Source organism: Equus asinus, chromosome 23, assembly GCF_041296235.1.
Source record: "Equus asinus isolate D_3611 breed Donkey chromosome 23, EquAss-T2T_v2, whole genome shotgun sequence".
Taxonomy (NCBI): Eukaryota; Metazoa; Chordata; class Mammalia; order Perissodactyla; family Equidae; genus Equus; species Equus asinus.
The window spans coordinates 34,855,657-34,870,643 of record NC_091812.1 but is presented as its reverse complement, the minus strand read 5'-3'; the positions used below and the strand labels follow the sequence as shown (position 1 = coordinate 34,870,643).

Here is a 14,987-nt window from a genome sequence, read left to right as displayed (position 1 = left end):
TTGCCAAGTGATTTATTGTATATTAACAGAGCCTGGGGCACTTTCCATTGAAATGCCTTCAGTCCCACGTAACTGGATTGATTTTTTTTCCTGGCTGATCTAGATTGGACGACTGATTATTGGACAGAATGGCATCTTGTCGACACCTGCTGTTTCCTGCATTATCAGGAAGATCAAGGCAGCTGGTGGAATCATCCTAACAGCCAGCCACTGCCCTGGAGGACCAGGGGGAGAGTTTGGAGTGAAGTTTAATGTTGCCAATGGAGGTAAGTGGTTCAGAATATGCCTTAATCATCATGATTTCTTTCATCTTATATTATCATAGTCTTTCAATGACTCTGTCATGGTAGACAAGCAAGTGGAGAGGAAATGGCTCAGAAAAATCCAGTAAGGTGCCTGTATTAGTCAGGACTCTCCAGAGAAACAGAACCAATAGTGATGTAGGCTTGGCGAGCCGAGGAGTGGAAAGAAAGATTTCTTGGACTCTCAAGGTCTGGTAGTAGTGCTCCTTTATTCAGAGAATAGCATGGGGACAGGACCTGTAGGCAGTGAAGAGCTGCAATGGGTTGAGGGTAGGGCTAAATTTATAAGACATAGGTATGTGAGTTATTTGTTACTAAACAAAAGAGAGAGCATGTAAAAAAGCTGTTAAAATGGTATCAGTGCAGGTGGGGTCTGGTTGTCAGGTGGTCATATAACTTTGGATACGAATCAGGTTGAATCAGGTCAGGACGTCCTATACTTCCGGGAGGGTGACGTAGATCCATATGTAGGGCAGGACGCCTTGGCCGTCTCTCCCTGGGGCAGCCTTGCTCCTCATCAAATAGGATATAAAGAGATCTATTATGAGGAATTGGCTGGGTTCCGGTTCAAGATGGCAATGTAGGGAGATCCTGGACTCACCTCCTCCTGTGGACACACCAAATTTACAGATATATGGAATAGTTTCTTCAGGGGAAAAAAACCCCCCTAAAAACTGGCAGAGTGACCCTGTCACATCATACACAGCAGGGAGGGAACTCATAAACCTGGAGCTTATCCTAGAGGAGTGAAGGGTTTGGACCCCAGATTGGGCACCTCAACTTTTAAGATCAGCACCTGACGGGGCCAGCCTGGTGGCACAGCGGTTAAGTTCGTGTGCTCTGCTTTGGTGGCCCAGGGTTCTCCGGTTCCAATCCTGGGTATGGACCTACATACTGCTTGTCAAGCCATGCTGTGGCAAGCATCCCACATATAAAATAGAGGAAGGTGGGCAGGGATGTTAGCTCAGGGCCAATCTTCCTCAAAAAAAAAAAAAAAAAAGACCAGCACCTGAGAGATGAGCCCCCAAACATACAGCTTTGAAGACCAATGGGGCACCCAAGAGACCCCCCCGGGGCCGTAGTAGGTGAACTGAGGGATGGCTCTTAAAGGGCTAGGGCACAGACTTGCTTACCCCAGGTCCAGCGAAGGAATTGGCTCTGATGATTATGGAGGCTGAGAACTCCCAAGAGCTGCAGGTGGCAAGGTGGAGAGCCAGCAGAGCCGGTGGTAGAGTTCCATCTGAGTCTGAAGGCCCGAAAAGCAGCAGAGCTAATGGCGTAAGTTCCAGTCTGGGTCTGGGTTGGAAGGCAGGAGGAGGACAGAAGTCTCAGCTTGAAGACAGTCAGGCAGAGAGAGTGATTCCTCCCTTACTCAGCATTTTTGTTTTCTCCAGGCCTTCAGTGGGTTGGATGAGGCCCACCCACAGCGGGAAGGGCAATTTGCTTTACTCAGTCTAATTCAAATGTTAATCTCATCCAGAAACACCCTCAGAGACACATTCGGAATAATGTTTAACCAAATCTGGTGCCCTGTGGCCCAGTCAAGTTGACACACAAAACTAACCATCGCAACGTCCACGGAGACATGACAAGGAAGTGGCATAACGAGGTCTTGAGCCCATTGGTCTCTTGGTCCCCCACACTCCTCAGCACAGTGAAATGGTTGGATAATTGATGCTTGTCTGATATGGAAGGACCATGGATTTTACAGTTCGAACATACCCTCCAAGTGATTCAGTGCGTTCCCCTCCTTTTACAGATGAACAAATTAAAGCCCTGAGAGGCTCTTGTCTGCTCAATGTCTCTTGGCTGCTCAGGGCAAAGAGATGATTTTTTAGTGTAGTGCCTGGACCCTCTCTTTCCTATGGTGTTGACTTTCACTGAAATGCTTAGAATTATTTTACTTTTACCTATATTTACAGAAATTTATAGTTTGGAGGCCCTATTGGGGTGGGATATGTGTACAGGGGTGAATTAAAAAAATTTTGAACATATATAAAGGTAGAGAAAATAGTAAATGGGTAACATGCATCCATTACTTTGTTTTTCCATTTTGCCAATCTTTTTTTTTCCTGAAGAATTTTAAGGTAAATTATGGCATGAAGACATTTCACCCCTAAATATTTCTGAGTACATCTCTTGAAAAGAAAGATTCCTACATAACTGCATTATCACACCTAATGAAAATAACCCTGATTCTCTAATATTATCTAAAACCTAATCTGTATTCACATTTTTCCAATTGTCCTCAAAATGTTATTTGTAGCTGGTTTGTTCAAACCGGGATTCATCCCAGAACCATGCATTGCATTTGGTTGGTAAGTCTCTTAAACCTCTTTTAATCTAGAACACTGAGTCTCGTGTGTGTGTGAGAGGTAGCTGAATTTTAACCAATAACAGTTACCGTTATAAATTATTCCCGGCTCCAGGCAACACAGCATTTCCTGAAGGGAACTGGCTTTATCTCCCCCTCCTTGCAGCCATTTTGGACATTATCCAAACAGGGAAGTTAATTCATGTCAAGGATTAAAAAAACAACCCTGTGTGAAGTCCCTTGTCTTTGAAGGCACACTTGGAGAAGCTGTGCTTTGCTAAAGAGCACACCTAGGACCTACATCTAGTCTTGCAGCAGCTACTGGACATTTCAGGGGAAAAAATGCCACGTGCAGATATTCCAAACACTGATAACACAGGAAATTGAATAGGCTCAGAAAATGGCAATTTTTAGAGCAATGTAATATATGTTGCTGAACTAAACAACGGATTTCAAGTAAGCCTTTGAAATTAATGTCTGACTTCATAGCTTGCAAGAGCATCTCAGTCATCTCTATGATATCCTGTGAGGCATAAAGGGAGAAGATACTATTGAAATACTCGTTTTGTAGACTAAATTACAGGAGGTTATGAGACCTATCCTGTTGTACCTTGAGTAGGGGAAGGGGGTTGAACTTATCATTTAGCCTGTAACTATGTTGAAAGCCCTTCTTCTTGCATTTAATTCTTTGTGTTTGCATGTCTTGGAGTCATTAATGAAACTGATATTCCTGATGGCATAGAGAAATTCAGTTGGTTTCTTCCTAATAAAAGTAGAATGTTTTACCATGACTTCTTTTCCAGAAGAGGCATCCGTCTCTTCTGACTGTGTGTCTTACAGATACATCTTATGGAATAAGTGAAAAGGCTAAGTGTCTATAGAATTAGTAAGCACACCCAGGGAAATGGGACACATCTGGAGTTCTGTTGCTTTTAAAATATATTTAGGGGACAGGACCATTCTGATCATGTTTTTAAGCAGAAGGGAAGATGCTAGAGGAGAAATGGAATCATAATAAAAATACTGATTTTTCTTTGAAGACTTACAATGTGCCAGGCACCATACTCAGAACTTTACATACATTATCTCATTTAATCCTCATACCAACCTGATGGAGTCACTGAGAAAGAAAACGGTTTAAAAAACTTGACCAGTGTCCCAGAATTAGTAAGCTAATTAAAACCCAGATTCCAAGAAAGAGGCAGGACTCCTGAGTAAGAAGGCAAAGATGGAGAAAGAAGCAACTTTGCGGGGTGCAGAGTGGAAGTTTTAGGAAATAGTTGCCTATATCTGTTCAAGAAAAAGTAAGAAGATTTCCTGCTAAGACAATGGGGTAAGAATAGAGAAGGAACTTGGGATAAGTGGAAATGTTTTGTAAAGGTACTCTGGGAAATTTGTTGAGGATTCCTGAGAAGTTCTGAGGACGGGGTGGAGCTAAGCAGCCTCATTCTCAGAGGGAACCAGTTTGCATGATTTCACGACTGCCTTCAGCAAAGCATGGGCGTCTGGGAATGGCAGCAATGGGAGCAGATGGTGGCGATGTCCCAGGGTTGGGGAATGGCAGTGTGATCATTGCAGAGCATCAAGAGGGCTGGTAGTTGTTAAGAGTGCCTGACTGACATCAGACTACTAGGATTCAAATGAGCCGCTGTTGATTGCCAGGGCTGTGACCTTGATTAAAGTCACCTCTTGTAATTTCAGTTTCCCTGTTTGGAAAATGAGGATAATAATAATTCTTACTTCATTTGCTTTTTGTGAAGGCTAAATTCCATATAAAGTATGAAATGTGGTAAATGTGAGTTTCAATAAATGTTAGCTTGTGTTATTATGGTAACAAAGGCATAGCTCAAACGGTGGACCAGAGGGTCTTGCCTGGAATAAGAGAACAATGAAACTAGAATGGCCTGATGGCCAGGATTAATCAAGGGATGACGGGCATCAGTATAGGCATGAGGAGCAGGTTCAGTAGAGGTACAGAGCAGGGTAGATGGAAGATAATGAATTTGTGGACTAAGGACACTCAAATTTGATATTTTTGAAAGAAGGATTTTGAGAGACAATAATACACACATAAGGTATGACTGTACCGGGCATTGACTAAAATGAAGAGGAAAGTCATTGGAGCGGAAGATGTCAAGTCACTTGGAAGTTGTCATGGAATGCCGAGACTGTTGGTGAACTCTGAGGTTATCAACATGGGTGGTTGTGTGGCTTCACAGAAAATTATCTAGCATGCCAGAACTTGTTTTACATTTGGAAACCAGTGTGCTTCGGCATGAAAACTCAGAGACTTCTTTTTAAAAGTGATGGATGCAGCCATAGAATATAGCGTGGCAGCTGGGGGGTGGAGGGCTATTCATGCGTTCTTTAATTTGGCAAGGGTAAAAAATGCAAAAACTAAACAAGACTGTTTACTTTTTAAATTTTGCAAAAGGGTAAAAAAATGCTAAGAAGTGAAGTTAGAAGGGCTGTGTTTATTTCTTCATGGTCTTCACTTTTCCTATATGACAAAAAAATGTGGATAAAATCTACTAGGCTCTTTTCTTCCCCCGGCCCTGGAATGGGGCTATTGCTGTTCCTGATTTTTTTTAACAGCTTTATTGAGGTATAGTGAATATATTAAAAACCTGTACATACTTAATGTATGCAATTTGATGAGCACTATTCCTATTTGTATGTTCAATGAGTGTTTTTTGGGAGGCAATAACAGTGCTATGCTTGAAGGCAGCACTGTCAAACAGAAAAATATTATGAGTCACACATGTAATTTAAAATTTTCTAGTAGCCCCATAAAGTAAAAAGAAACAAGTGAAATGAATAATATATTTTATTTAACCTAATATATCCAAAATATTATCATTTCAACATGTTACTATAAAAATTATTAATGCAATCCATATTTGTCTACAAATGCTTCAAAATTTGGTACATAGTTTACAATTACGGCACATCTCAATTTTTAAATGTTTTTCCTGAGGAAGATTAGCCCTGAGCTAACATCTGGGCCAGTTTTCCTCCATTTTATATGTGGGTCACTGCCACAGCATGGCTGACGAGTGGTATAGGTCCATGCCCAGGATCTGAACCTGTGAACCCAGGCAGCCAAAGCACAGCATGCCAAACTTAACCACTATGCCACAGGGCTGGCTCTGGCACATCTCAGTTTGACTAGCCACATTTCAAGTGCTCAATAGCCACGTGTGGCTGGTGGCTATTGTATTGGACAGTGCAGCTTGAAGGATTGCAGCTCTTGATGAAAAGAAATCAAGGAATAATTTCTGTTCAGTTGAAAATTATAATATAGTTGACAAGTGAAATTAATACTCAAAGCTATCGATGTACCTATCTATACGTCTATGATTTATATTTTAGATCTTTCAATCTATATATTTATTTCATTCCCAATCTGGTTGCAATAAATCTAAAATGGCTTGCATTAAGATGTAAAAATTAAAAAGAAAAGACTAACTAAAGGACAACTATTGATTTCATGTTCAATTCATTTAAAATCTGTCATAGCTTAGTTGTTAGCTTGACCTTCTGAGGAAATGCATCAGATATTTTTAGTTAAACATCATTTAAAAGACTTGGGAGTCACTAAGTACCCATCGACTGATGAATTGGTAAAGAAGATGTGGTATATATATACAACGGAATGCTACTGAGCCATAAAAAAAGACAAAATCGTCCCATTTGCAACAACATGGATGAAACTTGTGGCACTGTGGTATGATGCGAAGCAAAATACGCCAGCCAGACAGAGACAAACACTGTATGATTTCACCCACATGTGGAAGATAAACAAACACATGGACAAAGAGGTCAGACTAGTGGGTACCAGAGGGGAAGGCGGTTGAGGGTGGGCATAGGAGTAAACGGGCACACATATATGGCGACTCACAATAATGTACAACTGAAATTTCATAATGTTATAAACTATTATGACCTCAATAAAAAAACCCCTAATAAGTGAAAAAAAAATCTAAATAATCATAGTTTCTGTGAAAAAGCAAAAAAACCCCAAACAAACAAACTAAACTTGGGAGTCACTAGAGAGTGTGAGTTGGGGAAAATAATTTACCCTGGTAAGCTCACGCATCAACTAGGCAGCATGTGGGAGTGGAAATCCTATTTTCTTTCTCTGGGTGCATTGGGAAGCCCACGGTTTGAATCTGGAATACCTCACTTCTGTCAAATGCATATCCTGTTTGTGCCTCATATCCTGAATAAAGCTGATTACATAAGCGGGTCTCCCTGGCAGGTGTGATACTATTTTTAGGGAAGATGTATCATTGCTTAGAAGTGGATTAAAACAAACAAAGATGTAGGTTATTAGCCTACATAGAACAGGTGAGGCTGACCAAATTTCCTCCATAGCGCGAGAATACAGCCTGAGAAATATCAAGGCTAATTGACCTGTGAACGTTGTCCATTGTTTGCAGAACAAATGAATCTTTCTCCTGCTTTGTGGAGGAGGAGCTAACATTTCTCTCTGATTGAAGTTCTGGACACTTTTTAAAAAATTTACTTTTGGTGATGCATTATTTTCAAATTTTAGGTCCTGCGCCAGATGTCGTCTCAGACAAAATCTATCAGATCAGCAAAACAATTGAGGAATATGCCATATGCCCTGATCTTCGAATTGACCTCTCTCGACTAGGAAGACAAGAATTTGACCTGGAGAACAAATTCAAACCATTTAGAGGTAATAGAGAGGTCATATTCTGAAGAAGTCAGAATAACTCAGTGGATGGGGCTGACTGGTTTCTGCAGGGGAGAGCACACATGAAAGCAATTGAATTAGCAGTCTCGGGAGTGACACTTGATAAATAGATGCAATCTGAACGTGGTGCAGAGGGAAAGGAGAGCAGCCAAGATATTCAGAACTGGCACCTTTCAAAAACCACTTTCCAAATGCTCTATAATTTTCGACGTAGGAAAAGTTTCATGGCTGACTCTTCGACAGTGTCCCAAGAATCGGCTGTGAATTGCCAAAATATGCCTTTGTTTTTTCAAGCGAATAAGGTGAAGGTGCTAGAATATCTTGGATAATTAAGCAGAGACCAAATAAGGTAGTTATTGAAATTTCCCATGGAACGTAGGCGTTTCTTTTCCAAGCTGGAACCAGACATTTCAGCCTGATTCAATGCACAGTTATTGATTATCTGCTCCATGTCAAGCACCATGTTAGGAGATTTTACAAAGGAATTCAGTAAGTACCAACTGAATTTAGGCAAGTGGGTCAAGAATTAAAGAACCAGAATGAAATTGCCAAAAATATTATTCTACATTGTAGAGTGAATAAAACTTCTAAAGTACTCAGATTATAGCCTTTCATTTTATATATTAATATTGAACCACATGACAAAATTAATACCATGTAGATGCATATCATTTCTCCCCCTTCTATTTTATCCCATTGCCTTTTCCTAGAAGGCATGCAAGTAGCAATAAAACTAGCATTTTTTTGCTCTTTTAATGCCCCTATAAGCTGAAATGCAGTTAGTGTTAAGATGGTATCCTAAATTTTACATGTAATTTAACTTAGCTAAAAAGATGAAATACGTGGCTCATGGCCACATGGTATTTTAGGGTCAGAGAAGAGCTTGAAATGCACTATTCTGGAGTCACAGTGTTGGGCCAACTCTGCCACATTTTTCTTGAAAGATTTTGAATCAATTGTTTGCCTAGCTAGTCAGCAGAAATTAATTGAAAGCCATGTGATACTGGAAGCAATGGTGCCTGCTTTTATTAAGCTAGTTGGGAGCATGTGCACACACAGACACACACACACACACCCCTACATAATGAGACAACTAAAAGCAAGGGATATATTATATTAAACAAAATATTTAAACATGCTTGATTACATACATTTGGAAGGACTGGAAAATAAGATGACTGAGAAAAATCAGGCTTTATCATAGGAAGAAGTTATATTTATTTATTTATTTTTGATGTCTTCACAATTTCATTAGTTGTCCAAGAGACCCGGATCTTTGGTGAGCTCAGATTCAGGCCCATTGCTGCAGCCACATTGCTAGTTTGATGAGTTTTCTAAAATACTTCAGATACCAGGAGGTGGGTAGAGAGATTCCCTGGCTCCAAGAGGAATTTGGAGATAATTGTTTGGGATAATTTAGATCTGTGTTCTTGCTTTTTTAAATGTTGAGCAAGGCTTCACTTAATTGGGAACAAGTCAGTCCTTGGCCTTTTATTTAAAGGGTCAAGAGCGTGAACCATGTGATGTGAACTTTCAAATTTCACGGAATTCTACTTGCTTTTTACATTTCTGTTTGGTATTGTGCCACCTGCTATAAATACCAAATGTATTTAGGCAAGTGATTCAAGAATTAAAGAACCAGCGTGAAACTACCAAAAATGTTATCCTATACTGTAGAGTATAAACTTCTGACTTCTAACATATTCAGGACATAACCTTTTATTTTCTATGTTAATTTTTTTATTGTGGTAAAATATACATAACACAGAGTTTGCCATTTTAACCATTTTTAGGTGTATAGTTCATATAGATTAATTTTAATTACTTTATTTTATAGATTAATATCCTCCTCATGTCAAAAGATGATTAAAAACTATCTGTGTCCCTTAAAAGTAATTATGTTATATTTGAAAGGACACAAGTACCACGTTGATTTAAGTGCAAGGAAAAATATTTTTAGATGTGTATTTGACCAGATGAAGGGGTAGTTTCACATTACATATGAAAATCTCATCCATATTTCAACTGGACTTACTGAAAATTATTAAAAAGTGGTTTGGTAATAACTTTAGTGCAGCTTAAGAGTTTCAGGATTCCAAAGTAGTATGTATTTGAAAAATTTGAAAAAAAGTATACACAATTTTCAAAATTTAACTGCAAATTTAAAAAGCAGGGCTGGTGGACAAATTTTAGTGTCTAAAGAGTCAAATATTTACTACTTCTAGGTAAAGTACATTCTGAGTATTAATTATGTACTAACTGCCACATTAGAAAAATGTAACGTACTCTGGGTTTTATGTATCTGTCAGATAAATGGAAGAGACTTGCTTTGGATTCCTGGGCACTGGGTGGTGCAGGATATTGGAGAACCTTTGTGTTGTATGAGGGTTTCTAAATATCTGGCGTTTGCCCTGAAATTTTCAGTAGATTTGGCATGCAAGAGACTTCACACAAAGTCAGAAGTATATCCTTCATCACCACTTCTGAATCTGGATCTAGTTGGCACAATGGCATTTGGAAAATAGGGGTCAGTGCTGAGGTCACTCCTTGATTTGTTTAACACCAGCTGAGTCATTCTTTGGCCAACCCCCACAGGAGGGGTACCTAGATGTGCCAAGATGCCTCTTAGCATTGAGGTGTGTGCATTTTGGAGGAGGGAGGTGGAGGAGAGGAGGTGGGAGTAGGGATAACAGACACAGTTTTATCTTAACTACTTTATTCTTGTGGTTGATTTTTCACTTGTAAAGAAGAATTTATAACTTGATATTATTTATACCTGTTGATCACCTTAAAAGGTTGTAACATCTTGATTGTGCTTCAATTTGTGATTTTTGTCTACAAATGGATGCTTTGCTTCCCACATAGTTTGTGGGATTATGTTGGGATTGTGATCAGAATTTCATGCTGAGTCGTGATTCCTTGTTATGCTTCCAAGTGTCCTTCATGGATCTGGTCACTGATGTTTCCCTTTGTTTTCCTATCTTTAGTGGAGATAGTGGACCCGGTGGATATCTATCTCAACCTCCTTCGAACCATCTTTGACTTTAATGCCATTAAGAGTTTACTGACTGGGCCGGGTCAACTGAAGATCCGCGTAGATGCGATGCACGGAGGTAAGGTCGTGGTCTTCTACCATTGACAGGGAGGAAATGTTAAGGAGACCTCTACACTTGTTGGGTTTCAGGGATTATGAGGAACGTTGGATTTGTAGATATTGACACTATGTTTATGTTCAGATATTTAGAATGCTCGGGAAAACTTCAGGGCTCTGCTTTCTCTCTTTTGATGCAAATGAAAACAAAAGTGGAACAAATGTCTTTGAGGCGATGCCTGGGAAGAGTGTGGAGTGGATATATTAAAACCGTAGTCATTAAAAAAACATTTGATTGTGGTACATGCACCTAATTTAAACAAAGAGTTCAAAGTTTATTATGAAAAAATTCTGCCCCAACTCCTTCCCCCAATTACCTACTTTCCAGAGAAAGCTTTCTTTCTTTTAAACTTTTAGCTTTTGTTTTTTTTTAAGTATGTCTCTCCCTGTTACTGAATACCACGAATATGCTGCTCCTTGCTGATTTTTCAGTTTGGGGCTTTACTGACTTCATACTTTAGAAGATGAGGTTGTAGCTCTTTTTCACCCTCTCCACTCACTAAATCCAAGCACACTTAAACTAATTATATCGTCGTTTTGGTGAAATCACTATCCAGTGGCTACAGTATCCTAACACTGCTGAGCCATGCACAACACTGTCATTACATTTTTTTATTGCATTTTTTTATTTCCTTGGGATTAGTAATTGTCTTGTTTTCTCATTGTTTAGTGTTTGTTAAGTGTATTTACCACTATGACTCCCATATTCTCCCAGCGTCTACACCTTCTCTCACTTCCTTTTCCCAGAGACCTCTGCTCTGTGCTGGTTGCTCTCTGAGCCTGCTGTCATCCTGCAATATCCCCTTATCATCATTCTAGGAACTCCCTTTATCCCTGTCTCATGTTGACTCTCCTACTTCTGGAGTATTTGTCCTACATTTTTTTGATTTGCTCCTATGTTTTGTAGAACTCATTCTCACAGAATTCTGTGAGAGAAAATTCATGGGAGGTAAATGTTTTGAGTCATTGCATATCTGAAAATGTCTTTTTTCTATGCTTACTCTTAATTGATACTTGTCTGGATATAGAAAGCTAGGTTGGATGTTATTTTCCTTCAAAAGTTTGAGGGCATTGATCCGTTGCTTTACAGCCATTCGTATTGAACTTAAGAAGTCTGATGCTGTTCTGATTTTTGATCTGTCGTATGAAATCTATCCTTTTTATCCTCTGGAGGCTTTTACAGACTTTGACCTATCTTCAGTGCTCCTACATCTCATAATGATTAATCTTAGCATGGGACTATTTTCCTCTATTGTGCTGGGCACTTAGAGGAGTGTTTTAATTTAGAAACTTGTGTCCTTTAATTCTGGGAAATTTTCTTGAATTACTTCTTGGATGATTTCCTCTGTTATTTTCTCTTTCCTTTCTTTCCAGAATGGCTGTTGTTTAGATATTGGCCCTACTGGATTGACCTTTTAATTATCTAATTTTTCCCTGCCACCAACCATTTTTCTTCCCTTTATTTTGTGCTACATTCTGGGAGATTTTTTTCAATTTTATCTTCAAGTCCTTCCTTTAAGATTTTCAGTTTCACTATCTTATTTTTAATTTCCCAAAACTTTTTTTCCAAATAATCTCTTTTACAAAATAGTTTCCTATTTATGTTTCATAAATGCCATATCTTTGTTTTTAGTGTCAGGTTTACTGAGGTATAATTTGTATACAGTAAGATTGACACCTCATAGGTATACAATTTGATGAGATTTGGCAAACACATACAGTTATGTAACCACTATGATAATCAAGATATAAAATGTTTCCCTCACTTTCCTTGTGGTCCTTTGTAGTCAAACATTCCTCTATTCCTCACCCCTGGCAATCACTCATCTTCTTCCTGCTGCCGTAGTTTTTCCTTTTCCAGAAAGCCATATAAGTGGAAGCAGGCTTCTGCTTCAGGCTTCTTTAACTCAGCACGAAGTTTCATAGATTCATTCATGGAGCTGTCTGTATCAGTAGTTCTATTCCTTGCTATCGCTGAGTAGTATTCCATTGTATGGATGTACCACAGTTTGTTTTCCATTCACCAGTTGATATAATCAACGTTATTTCTAGGTTTGGGCTACTACAAACAAAGCTGATATAAACATTTGTGAACAAGTCTTTATGGGGATATATGATTTCATTTGTCTTACGTAAATACCTAGGAGTGAGATTGTTGGATCATATGATAAGTGTATGTTTAACTTTATAAGAAATTGCCAAGTGTTTTCCAAAGTGTCTGTACCATTTGCACCACCAGGAATGTATGAAGGCTCCAGTTTCTCCATGTTCTCACCAGCACTTGGTATTGTCTGTCTTTTCAGTGTTAGCTATTCTATCATATCTTCTTGATCTCTATTAGGATACTCCTGATATGTACTTTAAAAGTTTTCTTCTCCCTGTATAGTTCCTATTTTCTCCAGGTTGTTCTATACTCTTTATTTTGGTCTCACGTTAAATGGATTTCTTAGAAGTTTGGTGATGCTTGACTGTCTGGCATGTTTAAGAGTGAGGCACTAAAAAAATTTGGGGGGAGTTCTAAGCCCATGTGTGGAGCTTATCCTTCATGGATTTTACTCTTTCGTTCCTTCCTGTTGGGCTGGTCATATTCTCCAGAAAGGGATCTTTCATATTCTTCCTTTAGTATTATCTCTGGCTTAGAAGGAAGACAGTTTCTCTTTTCGAATAGTTTTAGCAATATTTCTGGGTTGAGCCTCATGGCCTGGCTTGTATCATGTGTCCATCTCTGAACCCATCACTCTGGCTGGGGATGGAGGACACTGATTGGGCAGACCCAGGTCACCTCCCCAGCCTTGGGGGAAGCGGAATTTAGCCATGTCCAGATCACATGAACTGAGATGGGAAAAGGATTGTTTCTCCAAAGAAAACCCACAATGCTGCTACTAGAGGAAGGAGAAATGGGTGCTCGGCAGGCAAAATCAAGAGGTGTTCACTGTTTGAGGTCTGTGTTGTATTAGTGGAAAATAAATAGAAAGCTATACTTTACATATATTTCAGCTTACAGGATTACATGCCGCTTCCCAAATGTGCTGTATGTTCCACCTCGGTTCTGTTCCCTTGTTCATAATGTTCTTTCCGTTTGGATGGCATCCCCACTCTGCACACTTGTCAAATGTATATTCTTTCTTCATGTCCCCCTAGAAATGCTGCCTCTTTCCCGAGGCCTTATCTGTGGTCATTCCTTCTCTTAAGCCACTGGATCTAATTATTTCATAACTATACATTGAATGGCACTAGTCTTCCCATTGCAGTCACTCTCCTGTAGATTTGACTCATCCCGGGACTAGCCTAAGAGCCCAGTAATGCAGGAGCTCTGTGCTCTGGGTCCCTTGAGAATGATCCCCTCCATTCCTAACGTATGTATTCCATGTTAGGCACTCCATATACGTGTGTTGAACTGGAAAGCACTATTCCTTAGCATTTATTTTGTAAAGTGTGCTTAGTTTTATATGCCTCACTGGTTTAGAGTGTTTAATTATACACTTGGCAAAGTTAAAATGATTGCAGAGACAAAGAACATTGCTGGAGCCCTTTAGTGCTTTTGCATATGTTTAGCTAAAGCTTTTAATACAATGAATCATTATTAAGTAGTTGATTTCTTTCTGGCAACATTTTAGAAAAGTTTTGGAGAAAAGTTTCATGCTACTGAATTATTGAATGCATCTTCCATACGCCTACAGTGTAACTGGCACATGGTAGACGCCCAAAGAATAGTACTTGAAGTAAATATTATTCTGTGTTGTGTCTTGAAAAAGCTTGTAGACTTTATCTTTTTTTTTTTTTTCCTGTGCTAGTAAATGGTCTTCCTTGTTCTAACCAGAACAAAACACCCTTGGCGGGTTCTGCAAAGATTTTACATTGCTGTGTATCTTTTTTTAGTTATGGGACCCTATGTGAGAAAAGTCCTGTGTGATGAGCTGGGGGCCCCAGCCAACTCTGCAATAAACTGTGTTCCCCTGGAAGATTTTGGAGGGCAGCATCCTGACCCAAACCTGACATATGCAACAACCCTTCTGGAAGCTATGAAAGGAGGGGAATATGGGTTTGGAGCTGCATTTGATGCTGACGGGGTAAGTAGGAAAGTTTTCTGCCTGCGGACCCTTTTACCACATAATGAGGCAAGCATTGGAAACCAGAGAATTAACGAACACATCTTGGGCTGACGTGTATGGGGCATACGAACCCTAACTGGCTCTGCATCTGCTCTTCTGTTTAATGGCTAAATATTGCAATTAAATAACCGTTACTTTCCCTAGTTCCAGGTGAGCATTATGTTATAAAGAGGTTATTTCTTTAAAAAAATTATTCATGCAATAAATCTTTATTTATAGCGGTTTTGTTGAAAGTACCACATTAAGGAACTAGCTATTTCAGCAATAACTCCTGTTCTCCATTATGTTGGGGGGAAAGTGTGAGTTCAGAATACGGAGGCCACTGTAGCCTGAGGTAGTCATCCACATTTCAACAAGTGGGACGCGTTCCTAGTTGCATCAAGAT

The 14,987-nt window shown here is 39.4% G+C and overlaps 1 protein-coding gene across 1 annotated transcript in view; it reads left to right on the top strand.

Moving 5' to 3' along the window:
• PGM5 (phosphoglucomutase 5) overlaps positions 1 to 14,987 on the top strand; it is a 168,251-nt gene that overhangs the window by 19,906 nt on the left and 133,358 nt on the right. Inside the window, exons 2-5 of the mRNA XM_014846775.3 lie at positions 104 to 266; positions 7,175 to 7,321; positions 10,327 to 10,452; positions 14,370 to 14,560. Coding sequence (XP_014702261.1) covers positions 104 to 266; positions 7,175 to 7,321; positions 10,327 to 10,452; positions 14,370 to 14,560 — 627 coding nt within the window. The remainder of the gene's footprint in view (positions 1 to 103; positions 267 to 7,174; positions 7,322 to 10,326; positions 10,453 to 14,369; positions 14,561 to 14,987) is intronic.